Below are 13,658 nucleotides of genomic sequence, written 5' to 3' on the forward strand. Positions count from 1 at the left end.
ATGATGCCCGAACCTGGGATAATTAAAGTCCTTGCAAGAGGCTAGGGGAGAGATAGGTTTCTTGAATTGTTTCTTTGTTTCTCACCCTCGGGCTTTGTTATCTGCATTATTTATTTAGCCGAGGGGTCCTTTGTGTCCGCCAATGGCCCCAATCAAGTTTTGCTTGAGACAATTAGCCGGTGCCCGGCCGGGAATCCTATGCAAATGCCCCGGGTAGCCGCACAATGCGGGCAGTTGAAGGCTTGGGGGGGTTTTGTTCGGGCTGTAATTACTGGCTGGGATGCTCCCCCCCTCCTCCTCCCCTCCTCGCCCTTTTTTTTTTTTTTTTTTTTGGGGGGGGGGTTGGGGGGAAGAGCTGCGTTTATCTAGTCAGTCTCTTCCCAGCTCCCCAATCCGGCTGGGGTCGATTTGCGGGGGGAAGGCAGCGAGAGGGATAAAGCTGGGGGGCAGCGAGCTGGCCTGACCCCCCCCCCCCCCACTCCTCCTCCTCCTCCTCCTCCTCCTCCTCCTCCTCTCGCCTCCGCAGGCACCTGGCGGCCCCCCCGGCCCCCCTAGGCACCCCCGGGGCAGGCAGGGCGCTCGGGAGGCTCCCCCCGCTCGGATCTCGGCCAGCGCTCCTCTCCGCTACAACTTTAGCATGATGTCTTATCTTAAGCAACCACCTTACGCAGTCAATGGCCTGAGTCTCACAACCTCGGGCATGGATTTGTTGCACCCGTCCGTCGGTTATCCCGGTAAGCCACGTTTTTCTTCCCCTTTTTGTCTCATTTTGTTTTTAATTTTATTTTTTTTTTTTTAATTCCCACCTCTTGCTTTCCCCTCCACGAAGCCGTCGGGTCTCTTGGAGGCGCAACCAACTCGGGGACTGGGAGGCGTGGGGTCCCCCTTTTCTGTTTTCCTGCTCGCCCACGAACTTTTTTCCCCGGGGAAGGGTCTGCAAAGGGGAGACCCCCCTCTTTTTGCTGGGGGGAAGATGCTCCGGACCCAGCCGGGGTGGGGAGGGATGGAGAGGAGGAGCTGCTGCGCGGTGGTGGCTCGTCCAGGAGAGAGGGGTAAAAAGGGCTTCAGGGGAGGCTGGAGGGGACAAACGGGGTTCGGGGGCCGCTGAGTGACAGCCAGGCCCCCTGGCTCCGTTCGCAGCCACCCCCAGAAAGCAGCGCCGGGAGCGCACGACCTTCACCCGGGCGCAGCTCGACGTGCTGGAGGCTCTTTTCGCCAAGACCCGCTACCCCGACATCTTCATGCGGGAGGAGGTGGCGCTGAAAATCAACCTGCCCGAGTCCAGAGTGCAGGTAGGAAGGAAGGGGGGGGGGGGCTGGAAAACCCTCCTTGTCCCCCCAGCTCCGACCCGACGGGGAAGGTTTGGGGCTGGCAGCGAGGCGAAGGGGCTGTTTCGGGGGATGGAGGGGGGAGGTGGGGTCCCTGTGGGGTGTAGGATGCTCCCAGAAGGCTGAGGGTGCAGAGGGGGGGGATGGAGTGGCAGTTCGCCTTCCCAGGGTTGGAGTTGTGCTCTCCGTTCCTCCCTCTGCACCGCGAGGTTGGTGCAGCTCCCGGTTCCCAGATCCTGAGCCCGCTGTGATCCTGGGATGCTCCCCAGCATCCCCCAGGCTCTTGGGGAGCATCCCACCGTGCCTTGGCCCGGGCGCCGACCCCCCACCCTGTCCTGCAGGCGTTTGGGGCTCCCTCAAAGCTGTAAAAGATCCCTCCTTCCCCAGAGATCCCCACGGCCCTGGAGCAGGACCAGACTGGGATCCCCTTTCACAGACTGGAGGCTTCATTTTTCTATGAAGGGGCTGTGATGAGAGAGGGGAGATGATCCTTGGTGGAGATGACCCCTCTCCTGGGGCTGGGCTGTCTCCCCTGCAACCAGGCTGCGGATCCCCAAGCCAGACAGCAAGTTGGAGGTGCTGCTGGCAGGTCAGGAGGATCCAGAACACCCCTGCAGCTGTTGCTGGGTGGCTTCAAAGCCATCCTTCCCACTTGCCTCCCTGTGAGGCTTCCTGAGGCTCTGTGGTGCCTTGGCCCAGCGGAGCATGGATCCCCCCTCCCATGCCAAACTCCAGCCTTCTCCTCAAAAACCTTCTCACTAGTCCCTCTCTCCAGACTCAGTCCTCTCGATCTCTGCTAAAAAAAGGGTGTGATGGGCTGGGGGGATGCTTCTTGCTGAGGGTGAGAGCAGAGAGTCTATTGAGAGGGTAAATCTTCCCCCCCCCCCGCCCCCCAGCCACCTCTTCTCTTCCCCTAATTGTTCCCTCCCTTCCTGACGCTCTATTGTTTCTAATTAAGGGCTTGGCTTTTATGGGTCTTAAATGGTGATTCCTGGGGGTCTCCAGGCTGGCAAACAGCAAAGAGGGAGCGGTCCCCCCTCCCCTGCTTCCCTTTCCCCCAAAAGTGACCTTATTAAGCAGTTCGATTTGCCCGTTTCCACTTGTTATTACAGCTAATGATCCCAGGGAGGGGGAGCCCCGCAGGTTTTCTCCTGCAAACCCTCCGCTTGCTGGGGAGCACGTTTTGCGTCCCCTTCCTGGCAAGGTCTCCCCGACACCATCTCTTTCCCCGCCTGGCTTTGCCCGCGCATCCCTAACACCAAGATTTTTCTTCCTCCTCGTCTTTGGGTCTCCAGGTGTGGTTCAAAAACCGCCGGGCCAAGTGCCGTCAGCAGCAGCAGCAGCAGCAGAACGGGGGCCAGAACAAGGTACGGCCGGCTAAAAAGAAGAATTCGCCAGCCCGGGAAGTGAGTTCGGAGAGCGGGACCAGCGGGCAGTTCACTCCCCCCTCCAGCACCTCGGTCCCGACCATTTCCAGCAGCAGCGCCCCCGTCTCCATCTGGAGCCCAGCGTCCATCTCCCCGCTCTCAGACCCCCTGTCCACCTCTTCCTCCTGCATGCAGAGATCCTACCCGATGACCTACACCCAGGCATCAGGCTATAGCCAAGGATACGCTGGCTCGACCTCTTATTTCGGAGGGATGGACTGTGGATCTTACTTGACCCCTATGCACCACCAGCTTCCCGGACCGGGGGCCGCGCTGAGTCCCATGGGTGCCAACGCGGTCACCAGCCACCTCAACCAGTCTCCGGCCTCCCTCTCCACCCAGGGCTATGGAGCCTCCAGTTTGGGCTTTAACTCCACCACCGATTGCTTGGATTATAAAGACCAAACAGCCTCCTGGAAGTTAAACTTCAATGCTGACTGCTTGGATTATAAGGACCAGACGTCGTCATGGAAGTTCCAGGTTTTGTGAAGAACCTTTGTGATAACGAGAGAAATCGCGACGAGAACGAACAGGCTGGGCTGAGCGCTCCAGTTTTAGTCAGGTCTTGGTTAAATTAAAGAGATAAATAACTCAACGGACAAAATAACGAACAAAAAAAACCAACAGCGACAAGAGGGGGACAGTGTTGGTGTGATCCCGTTCAGACTCATCTCCTGCTCAGACGCTCTGGAAAAGGAATAATTAAGAGGAAAAACGGAGGAGGAAGGCCTTAAATGGACAGATCATCTAGTGAGCAGAAAACAGACAGACCCATCTGTGTTCTTTCTAGTTTTAGGCAATTGTTGGGTTTCTTTGTTTGGAAAGGATGGGAGATCATCCCACCTACGGGCCAGTTTAAAAAAACAAAAAAAGTAAAAAAAAAAAAAAAGTCTAGGTTTTTATTTCTTTTTTTTGTGTGTGCGTGGAAAGATCCTTCACCCAGAGGTTTCCAATGTGTTAGCCAACCCTCGATTAAAATACTCGGAATGGACAGCGTCTCTCTTTTTTCTCCCTCTTTTTCTCCCTCTTTCTTTCTCTCTCGCTCTCGAGCTCATCCAACTGTTTCACGCCCAACTCGCTCAAGTTGGCACCCGGAGAACTTGGTTCAGGGCTGTGTGGGTTGTGTGACTGATTGTCCTAGCTGCACTACTTTATTTAAAGATAAAAAAAAAGATAATGTTCATAAGGAGTCAATATGTAGTTTTTAAGAGACAATCAGTGTGTGTCTTATATAAATGGTACATCTGTGGTTTTTAATCTGTGCTAGACTTCAAAACTGTGATCTCCTGTATTGTATGCAACTATGAACTCTGCACCAGCGGGAGTTCTGCTGTGATTTAAATAGGTTATAATTATAAGTGAAATTCAGAGCAACTGAGTTACCTATTATCATCTTTTAAAAAATAATAAAAAATATATATTAAAAAAACCCAGAAAAACACAAAAACACGATCGCCTTTCACCCGAGGTGAACTGCACTGAAACTTTTTACAGCAAACTGTCTCTGAATGAAAGAGAAAAGACCGAAAAACCCCACCCGAGGACATTAAACTCCTCTGGAGCTCACTTACTGCTGGTCACGCTGGCAGTAACCGTCAAATCCAACAGGACTTTGGGCAGTTGCTCTGACCTGGATGAATTTTAAACCGAGAAATTAATTGTCGTTTATGCTTGCAGATGTTAACTGAAAAAAAAAAAAAGAAAAAAAGATATATATGCATAAACCTTTTTTTTTCCTGGATTTGGCAGATATGTATAATTATATTAAAATGGTTCTAGCACACTTGATGGTTGTCTTCCATTTTAATCGAGTGACGGAGAGGGGCGATGCCGTCTGCCGTAGGGATTTCTCGGTTGCAGCCAGGCGTGTGGGACCAGGAGGGTCCGGCTGCTTCTCTAGGGCCAAGACAAAGGGGTTTTTGCCAGTGGTTCCCAGAGACGAAGGAAGCAAAATGAAGGGGGGATAATTTTTTTTAATTTTCTTTTTTTTTGTTTTAAAGAAAAAGCCCCATTGGTTGCCAACAGACCCTGGATGACGTGATCTTCCCCCTGCGGCTTCCCTAAATCTCATTGTGGGGAGAGGAGGGATCATTGTGGTTTCCAGGGAGGTGCAAGTCCCCAGTTGCATTTGGGAAGAGACTTAAACTATCTAGGCTGAACTGGGGAGGAGACGAGGGGACCAGGGAGCAATCAAGCAGAGGTGCTGGGGAAGGAGAGGGACAAGTTTTTAAGCTGTAATTCCATGAGCTGAAGCCACTGCATCCCGTGATGCAGGATCAGAGCCTTCCCAAGCATCTTGGTGGCTGTTTTTCTGTCCTCCCTCTCTCCTTCCCGTGTGCGTCACTGGGGTCACTTGAGCTCTGAACTCGGTTTGGATTTAGCGCAGGGGAAAAAAAAAAACGGACCTCTGGAAAGAGAGTCTGAAAAAAGCATCCGCCACCGTCCTGATCCCTGTCACTGGCTGTCCTTGGTGTCTTGTCACCAGCACCCTCCTGCCTGCAAGTCACCCAGGGCCACAGGCATGTGGCCGCCGTCACCTCCCCACGGTCCGTGGGACCAGGGAGCACAAACACTGCTGCCTCATGGCAACCCCTCGGTCTCGCATCTCTGCATCCCAGCCTCGCATCTTGGCATCCCACCCTCGCATCTTGGCATCCCAGCCTCGCATCCCTGCATCCCAGCTTCGCATCCCTGCATCCCAGCTTCGCATCCCTGCATCCCAGCCTCGCATCCCTGCATCCTAGCCTCGCATCCCTGCATCCCAGCCTCGCATCCCTTCATCCCAGCCTCGCATCTCTGAATCCCAGCCTCACATCCCTGCATCTGAATGGGCTGTGCCCAGCAAACCCTCTCCTTTCCCCACACCAGCATTTAAGTCACTTGTCACCACGAGCAAAGATCAGCCTTGAAAATAAACCCCCCCGACCATATCGTCTGTCTCTGAACCACGGCGAGTTTTTTTACGTTACTTCATGTTAGTGTTTGTCGATTGGTGATTTTCTCATTTTTTTTTTTTTAATGGGAGGATACCTACGAGGGAGGTTTGGGAAGCACAAGGCGGCACGGAGGCTGCCGGGGATGGCTCAGCCAGGTCCTCGCCACCGCCTTCTCCCAGGCAGCTGCACAGAAAGTTTCATTTCTCAGCTGATTTGGTTCAAACCAACAAAGTTTACCACTTCCCCCCCCCCCAAAAAAAAATCAACCCACTATTCAAGTAAAACATGCTTGGAAAGAACAAGTTCTTGTTGAACCGGCGTGCAGCATCCCACCTGCCTGGAAAATCTCTTTGTTTCCCAGGCTTTTGATATTGTTTGTTTTTTTAAAGCCTCTTTAAAACCTCTTTTCCCATTTTGCTATTCCTATCTTATTTTTACTTTTCATTCCTGAGTATTTTCCCGTCTGTTAGGGATGAGCTCCTTCGCCTACAGCTCATTTTTATCAGAGAAAACCAATCCACGTCAGGAATTTCTCTGAATTTCCCTAGGCTTTTTGCACTTTCCAAATTTTCTCTACCTGTTTGTTTCTGATTTTAATTTAAATGGGCTTTCACGTGGGCAAAGGGCAAAATCCCAAGGTGACCCGGCAAAGGCAAAATATTATATAAACAGCATTTTAATTCCTTTTTCATTTTTAATGTTTTCGATCTCCCTTCTGGCTGAATTTGTTTCCTCTGAACTCAGGCCGTGAGAGGTAATTCTGGATCCAATAAAACTTGGGGAAAAGCAGGGGTGACTGCGCCCACTTTGTGGACAGCTGGATTTAGGAGCAAAGATCTGATTAAAAGGGTGTTTGATTTGGGGCGTCCCCTCACCTCCTGAAAATATACATATGAGTGATGCCTTTCTGTTCTGCAAAGTGGCACTTCCCACCAGAGGGGGAGAAAAAAAAAGCCCAAAAATTGAAAAGGCAGAAAACCAGGAGGGAAGCCTTGATCCCAATCATAGTGGAGCTGCCTGAAACGCCGGCTCCATCCCCTCTGCCAGCTCCCTGATGCCCTCCCTGCACCCTGTGCACTCCCTGTATGATCCCCTCCTGCTCCTGCCCTGCTTCCTTGCCTGGTTCTCTGTCCGTCTGTCTGTCCGCTCCCAGCCAGCACCAGCCCAGTCTCTCCCACAGCTCTGCTCCCACCCCAGGGTCCCCCAAAACAGAGGCAAGTTTTGGGACGACGGCATTTCCAGGAGGTGCCTGGAGCTGGGGAGCGCTTCCAGTTTCCAAGGAGACAGTTACTGAAAAAAAAAAAGATGGATTTAGGGATTGGCAGCAGAACTTCCCCCCCACCTGGCACTGGGAGGGGGCACAGGGACCCCCAAAACCTCCACTTAGAGCCCTGGCACTGCCTTTCCCCGGGGTTTGATGGGGGCAGCGGGAACGGGACTGGAGGGCTGGATATAGGTTTGGGAGGGCTGAGTTTGGGTCTGGGAAGGTCAGAAAAAGGTTTGGCAAGGTTGGGTGTGGATATGGGTGTGGGAAGGCTGAGTATGGGAAGGCTGGGTATGGGAAGGCTGGGTAAGGATTTGGCTCGGGTTTGGGTCCCCACCCAGTTTTGGGGACCGAAAGAAGAGTGGGGACATTGGCAGAACCCCCCTCTCCCCATCCCCAATTTCTCAAAGAGCAGGAGGGGACAGGACCCCCAACCCCTGGTGCCACGCAGGGCTGGGAAAGCAAACCCCCAGAGCAGCCTCCCATGGTGACAGGGGACCCCTGGCCTCCCTCGGCCATCCTGGGGGCTGTCATTTGGGGAGGTGACACCTCTGCTCCCCCCTCCCAGCCCCACGGGGTGCAGGGACCGCGGGGTGCACAGGGCTCCGAGCCCCCACACCGGCACCCCCTGCCCTGCGTGTGCGCAGAGCAGAGCTGCGCCTCGGGAAATGCGTGCGGCGCGAGCGCTTGTGTCAATCCATACACATCAATGGCTCTAGCACGCGAACGCTTGTGTCGATGCGGGTGTATGAGTGTGTGCACCAAAAATACACGTATGGGCACCTATCGGTAAATGCGTGTGGTGCCAACACATCCCACAGGGATGCGGGTGTTGATGTATCGCGCAACATCGATTGCATGAGTGCGTGTGTCAGTGCCTAACTGTAAATGTATAGAGCATGGATGGATATGGGGAGGGAAGGAAGGAAGGAAGGAAGGAAGGAAGGAAGGGAGGAAGGGAGGGAGGGAGGGAGGGAGGGAGGGAGGAAGGAAGGAAAAATGAAAGGGAAAGGAAGGGAAGGGAAGGGAAAGGGGAAAGGGGAAAGGGGAAAGGGGAAAGGGGAAAGGGAAAAGAGGCAGGGAAGGGGAAAATTGAAGGGAAGGATGGAGGGAATGGAAAAGGAGAAGGGAAGGGGAAGGGGAAGGGAAGGGAAGGGAAGGGAAAAGAAGAAGAGAAGGGGAAGGGAAGGGGAAAGGGGAAGGGAAGTGGAAAGGGGAAAGGGAAAAGCGAAGGGAAGGAGGAAGGGGAAAAGCGAAGGGAAGGGGGAAGGGAGGGGGAAAGGGGGAGGAGAAGGGGAAAGGGGAAAGGAAGGGGAAAGGGGAAGGGGAACAGTGAAGGGAAGGTGAAGGGGAACAGTGAAGGGAAGGGGGAAGGGAAGGGGGAAGGGAAGGGAAGGGAAAAGGAGAAGAGAAGGGAAAAGGAGAAGAGAAGGGAAAAGGAGAAGAGAAAGGAAAAGGTGAAGAGAAGGAGAAAGGGAGGGGGAAAGGGGAAGGGAAGGGAAGGGGAAAGGGGACAGGAAGGGGAAAGGGGAAGGGGAAAAGTGAAGGGAAGGGAAAAGGAGAAGAGAAGGGGAAAGGGAGGAGGAAAGGGGACAGGGGAAGGGAAGGGAAGGGAAGGGAAGGGAAGGGAAGGGAAGGGAAGGGGAAATGCCACTGGGTACATCCAGCTGCTGAGGCTGCCCAGTGTCTCCCCACTTCTGTTATCACTGCTGCACCTCTGTGCTGGGGCAGAGCAGAGGGAGGTGATGGGACAGGGGAGAAGAGGCGGTCAAAGTCAGAAATAAATATATAAATGCTGCATAAACTGTTAAAATCTGCTCTGAGAGTCAATTTTGACTTTTAGGCTCATGAACCATTAATAAAAATCTCCTTATACTCAAATGGCTCTCAAATGCCATGATAGCGGATTACAAACTCCTAATGGAGATACTGTATGATCAAATATTCTCTAAGCAGCAAGGTCTAACATACCAGGGGTGGCCAGGCCACCTGATTATCAGCTTATCGGCAAATACTTCTTAGTGCAGGATGTGCCAAAAAGAAAGCGTTTTCCTGGGTGCGATCCCTTCCCCGTTCTTCATTTAAACAGATTTGAGAATGGCATCACGTGGTCTGGGGACCATGGGATGACCTGTGACAATGATGTCTCCATGTGCGGTGCTGCACTGCTATGGGGCTTGTCCCTATCCATCTCTCTGTCCCTTCTGTCCATCCCTCCCGTTCCTCTGTCTGTCTCCCTGTCCTTCTGTCCAACTGCAAATCTTCTATTTTTTTTTATTTATTTTTTTTTTATTTTGAGTAAAGGAGACTGATGTTTTGGGTTTTAGGTTTTCACTATTAAAGAGACAGAGTTGGAGGCACCGGTGGGGACCCCGTTCAGTGCACAGAGAAAACATCTTCCTTGGTCTCGGGTACCTTCTGGTGACCTTCAGCCCTTGCCAGGGCCAAGCCACTGTACATAATGTCTAATTACTTGGCAATTAAATTTGGAAAGCCCAGGTATCATCATTACAAGAAGAGCGAGAGGAAAGGAGGCACCTCTGTGAGACCAGAGACCTCTTAACAGAATCCCTGAGGAGCTAATTGCTGGAAAAACTGGACGGTGTTTCTGTTGTTTTCTGTTTTCAAGGAGGAGCTGGTTCACTCCATGTCTCCTCTCACATGCTTCTAGGTAGGGACCTTGATTTTTATTCTCAGGTGGATGCTGGTAAAAAGAGATGCAATATTTCTGCCAGAGCTGCTGTTGCTTCGAAAACACATTGTCTACCCCTCCATGGGGGCAACTGTTTCCACAGAGCCCTGTGCCTTGGCAGGGTCTGGGATCAGGCTGGAGAGGGAGGAGAGGGCATGAAGGAGCGAGGAGGGCAACTTACCTCCTTTGTGCTTCATAATATGTATTGAAAAGGGTCTGTGACCTTTCCAGTGGGGACTGCGTTTCGTGTGTGCATGCAACACCTAGCACAGAGCGGCTGGGACTCGGTGTTTCCACCCTCCTTTGCCATTAATAGACGTTCACAGCCTGCTGGGACATGATTTAACTCTCACTTTGCTGAAGTGATGACATAGGAGAGTTTTCAGGACTGGGGCAATTTTAGTCTTTCCCAAAGGAGCTTGTAAGGTCAGGATGTCAATTCCAAGAAGAAGACATTTCCAACTGACCTGCTTTCATTTACTTGTGACTTTTGGGTAAGGCTTGCCAAGTACCTTGTGTTTCCAAGCATCAGCCTTTGGACGCAGTGAGAATGCCCATGCTGGGCTGCCTTTTTTGTGCAGAGGGAGAGGCAGCCCTGGCGCCTACAGTGTGTTTCCCACCAACGCTGGGTCCTCCCGCATCCTCCTTCCATTTAGAAGTGGCAAATTACACTTGTTTTCAGACACAGTTTAAAGCAGAGATGAAGCTGATTTATCTTTTGGTGTTACTGTTCCCCCACCCAACACAAGCTGATCCCTTCATGCCCCAGTGGTGGGAGGATGGGTAACCGTGCTCTGCTGTGTCACTGATTTCTGGGGCCCTGTGAGCCACCATGGTTCCTCCATAGGGTGTGGGGCTGAAGGTTTGACTCCCTCAGGATAATCAAGCTCCACTTTCAGGGACATACCTGGAGGGAATTGTGTCTGGGGATGTCTAAGGATGTTCTGGGTTCTGCATTGCCCAAGGGGCTGCAGAGCTGCAAACAGAAGTCACTATGAAAGGCGTTTGGTGAGTTGTGAGGGTGTTTGGTGTCATGCAGCGGAGGCACTTGGCTTTATTTACCATTTTTATTAGCAATGTGGAGGAGCATGCTTGCAGAATTGCTGAACACCAAACCACCAGAGCTGGTGAAGGGAGAGAAGTGATAGAAAGAAGCACCCAGGGGACAGAGAGCTTAGCAAAGAAAGGCAGGGCTGGGTGGCAAAGGGTGAGCAAAGGCACTTGGGAAGATAACTGGAGCAATGCAGCATCCCTGCAGGACGAAGGTGTTTGGGAAGTCAAAATGAGTGCTAAGCCCTAACTGCAGTGACCTTGAAGGAGCTGGGGTGGTGGGACAGTGAAAAGGGTGATGGAGTCTGGTGGGACAGGGATGTTTCCACCGAAACCCTGTAAATCACTAGATGAGTTGGGAGAGGGGACTTCTACTTAAATGACGTCCAGTCTTAGGGCCAGGCTTTGAAACAGAAAGTGGAGGATTAGGAAGAGTTCAGGAAGAGCCATGAAAGCAACTCAGTGAAGGGGGCATCTGCTTGGCAGAGGGGAACCTGTGGAGTCCTGTCAGTATGTGCAGTTATTTGAGAGAAGGTTGAGAAGGTCTATGCACATTCAATGAGTGCTTAGTAGCACACAGAAGACAAAAGTGTGTTTACCCACCTAGTAACAGCATCCAGGTCGACAAGATAAAATAAGATTAAACCGAACTGGACATTGGAGAAAAATAAGAGTTACCAGCTGAAACAAATTCCCTTAGAACATGGAAGGTGCGGAGTTCTTAAGAATTACAGTCAAATAATTGCATCCCTTTCTGAATGGTATGCAGTAGGTATTTAATGCTGCCCATAATTACTTAATATAATATGGCACATCCCACACTGAAGCCATCCCGGTTTCTCTGCTGCTTCACAGGGCTACGTGTAGGACTTTTTAGAGGATGGAATATTCACCAGAGGATTTCTGTGGAAATTTGCTTCTGAGTCATCTCTGGACATGACAAATCAAACTCAAAGAGTGTAGGAGAGAGCTGAGAGCTGGGGGCCAGACATCAGGTTAACAGTGGTACCGGTGACCTGTGCTGCTGTGATTGGCATTGTGGTAGGACCTCCAGACTGTAGGATCTCCAGGCAATGACTCATCCAAGAAAAGTGTGATGGAAGCACAGCATGCTGTTGGTGTCCGGCTTTTCCCATGTGCATGGAAGAGGCCGTCTACAGTGGAACAAGGGCACTGTCTCACTGCTAACGCAACGCTGGAATCTCTAAGGTAACCCAGTCTTGGGAAATGTCTTGCAAAATCTTCTGGAGGGGTGTGCTGCACCACTGCTCTTTCTATTTTCCTTTGGCTGCTGTCTGCCTGCTGCTTCCTTGCCGTGGGGATCGGGACGCAGTGCTGACCTCTCCAGGTGTGCAAACTATCCACCTCTTTTGGCAGCGACTGCCGGGGTGAATTAAACCGCTGAAGGCTGCCAAAGCTCATTTCTGCCTCGTGGCCCCCCATATCAATGGGGAGAGGTGACTGCAGAAGGGGTCAGAGCAGAGAGATCTCAATCTCCTGCCTTGTGCTTTTGGGGATGCCTTCAGCATTTTGCAGGGTGCCAAAGCCTGAATGGATCATCCAGGTCTGCTGCAAGTCTATGACATTACAAGGGATGGTATTGGATTGATTGAAAATTAGTAATAAACAGCATGCTGGAGCTATTTGGAGTCTGGTGGGAACAACTATACAGATGCAGAGGTCACCTTGTGGCATTACGCTGGTCCCTATATAACTGACACCACAATTAGAGCCTCACCACGAGTATTTAATTAATCATGTTGATGGAATCATATTAAAATAGTCCCTATATGTCTAATTTCCCAGGGAAAATGCAAGCCTCTGCCATGTCATTTTCTGCTTTGATGGCATCACTGGTAAGAGAGGGCTTATTGAAGTTCCCTTCACCGCCTTCCCATCAGATCAGACTGCAATAATCAAAGGCAAAAAGAACACTGAAGAGCACTCTGGGGGGTCAAGGGACACGGCAGGGTGACTCTGCAGCACCCATTTCTTGCACATATGTCATGAGGCCCATATATGATGCAGGAAGGACTTTGTGGCTGAGGAGCCATCTATGTGGCTTTCAATCTTTTGCCTACAGTGCCTTAATTGCCTCAAACTTTGCACAGATACTACAGCAAACAGTTGTTATTGCTTGGCCACAGCCTTCAATATTTGCTGCAAGAACAAGTTTTGTCCTTTCTAAGACTTCTAGGGGGCTGAGGTTTTCTAAACTCAGAGGAGGCTGAATGTTCCAGAGGGTATCCTTAGCCCAGCTGGGTGGAGGATAAGTGGAAAGGTCCCAGGGATGAGGACAGTGCTCACTCCTGGCAGGGCTAATAGTAGAGGCAGAAGCAATTTGCTCTGCATTGGCCTGAGAATTACCTCTGTCTGTGCTACGTTTGTGAGCAATTTTGTTGGGAGGATGATAAGGGAGCCTGAAGAAACTTTGGTCATGGGTGATGTGCTCGCTGGATCAAACAAGGGGCTTTCTCCCAGCCCGTCCAGGCGATGCCACACGTGGACCCGTTGTAGCTGAGTTGGAGCCATTGACCCACAAGGCTGATGTTCCCATGTCAGACACAGCCCCTCAAGGAAGCATGGGGCAAACCAACCTGTTGTGTCTGGCACTTGGACACAGAGCTGAGGTGTTGCGAATGCAGGAGACGGGCTGAGGTGAGAGGGGAGGGGGAGTGTGAGACAGAAATCAGCCGCGTGACACCCCAGCAGCTCCGAAGATGTGTAGGTCTCCTGATAACCAGAGAGGCTCGTGGGCTCATACTGGGAATCTGTGACTGTGAATGCCATCATCAGTATTTACAGACTCTTTACTCATGCCACGGTTTAATAGGCAGTGATTAGATGTTATATGGAGTCAAGCTACTCCTGGAGACCAGGCATGATGTGTTAATTTTTTTATTTGTTTTCTAATCACAGAAATCTACAAGTGGTGTTACTTCTAGACCCAGCCATGCCAGC

The 13,658-nt window shown here is 51.6% G+C and overlaps 1 protein-coding gene and 1 long non-coding RNA gene across 2 annotated transcripts in view; one reads left to right on the top strand and one right to left on the bottom strand.

Moving 5' to 3' along the window:
* LOC138720595 (uncharacterized) overlaps positions 1 to 13,658 on the bottom strand; it is a 512,056-nt gene that overhangs the window by 127,871 nt on the left and 370,527 nt on the right. The gene's annotated exons all lie outside the window — the stretch shown is intronic.
* OTX2 (orthodenticle homeobox 2) lies at positions 544 to 4,184 on the top strand. The gene is made up of 3 exons (XM_069857112.1): positions 544 to 734; positions 1,141 to 1,292; positions 2,624 to 4,184. Exons 1-3 carry the CDS (start codon positions 638 to 640, stop codon positions 3,242 to 3,244), a joined length of 870 nt encoding a protein of 289 aa, XP_069713213.1. The 5' UTR covers positions 544 to 637; the 3' UTR covers positions 3,245 to 4,184.

This window comes from Phaenicophaeus curvirostris, chromosome 5, assembly GCF_032191515.1.
Source record: "Phaenicophaeus curvirostris isolate KB17595 chromosome 5, BPBGC_Pcur_1.0, whole genome shotgun sequence".
In the NCBI taxonomy this organism is placed as follows: domain Eukaryota; kingdom Metazoa; phylum Chordata; class Aves; order Cuculiformes; family Cuculidae; genus Phaenicophaeus; species Phaenicophaeus curvirostris.

Excerpts from the sequence above, each read along its gene's own strand:
- OTX2 (XM_069857112.1), top strand. The coding sequence starts at position 638 with ATGATGTCTTATCTTAAGCAACCACCTTACGCAGTCAATGGCCTGAGT. Across the intron at positions 735-1,140 it reads CCCGTCCGTCGGTTATCCCG|CCACCCCCAGAAAGCAGCGC; the intron begins GTAAGCCACGTT and ends CTCCGTTCGCAG. Across the intron at positions 1,293-2,623 it reads TGCCCGAGTCCAGAGTGCAG|GTGTGGTTCAAAAACCGCCG; the intron begins GTAGGAAGGAAG and ends TTGGGTCTCCAG.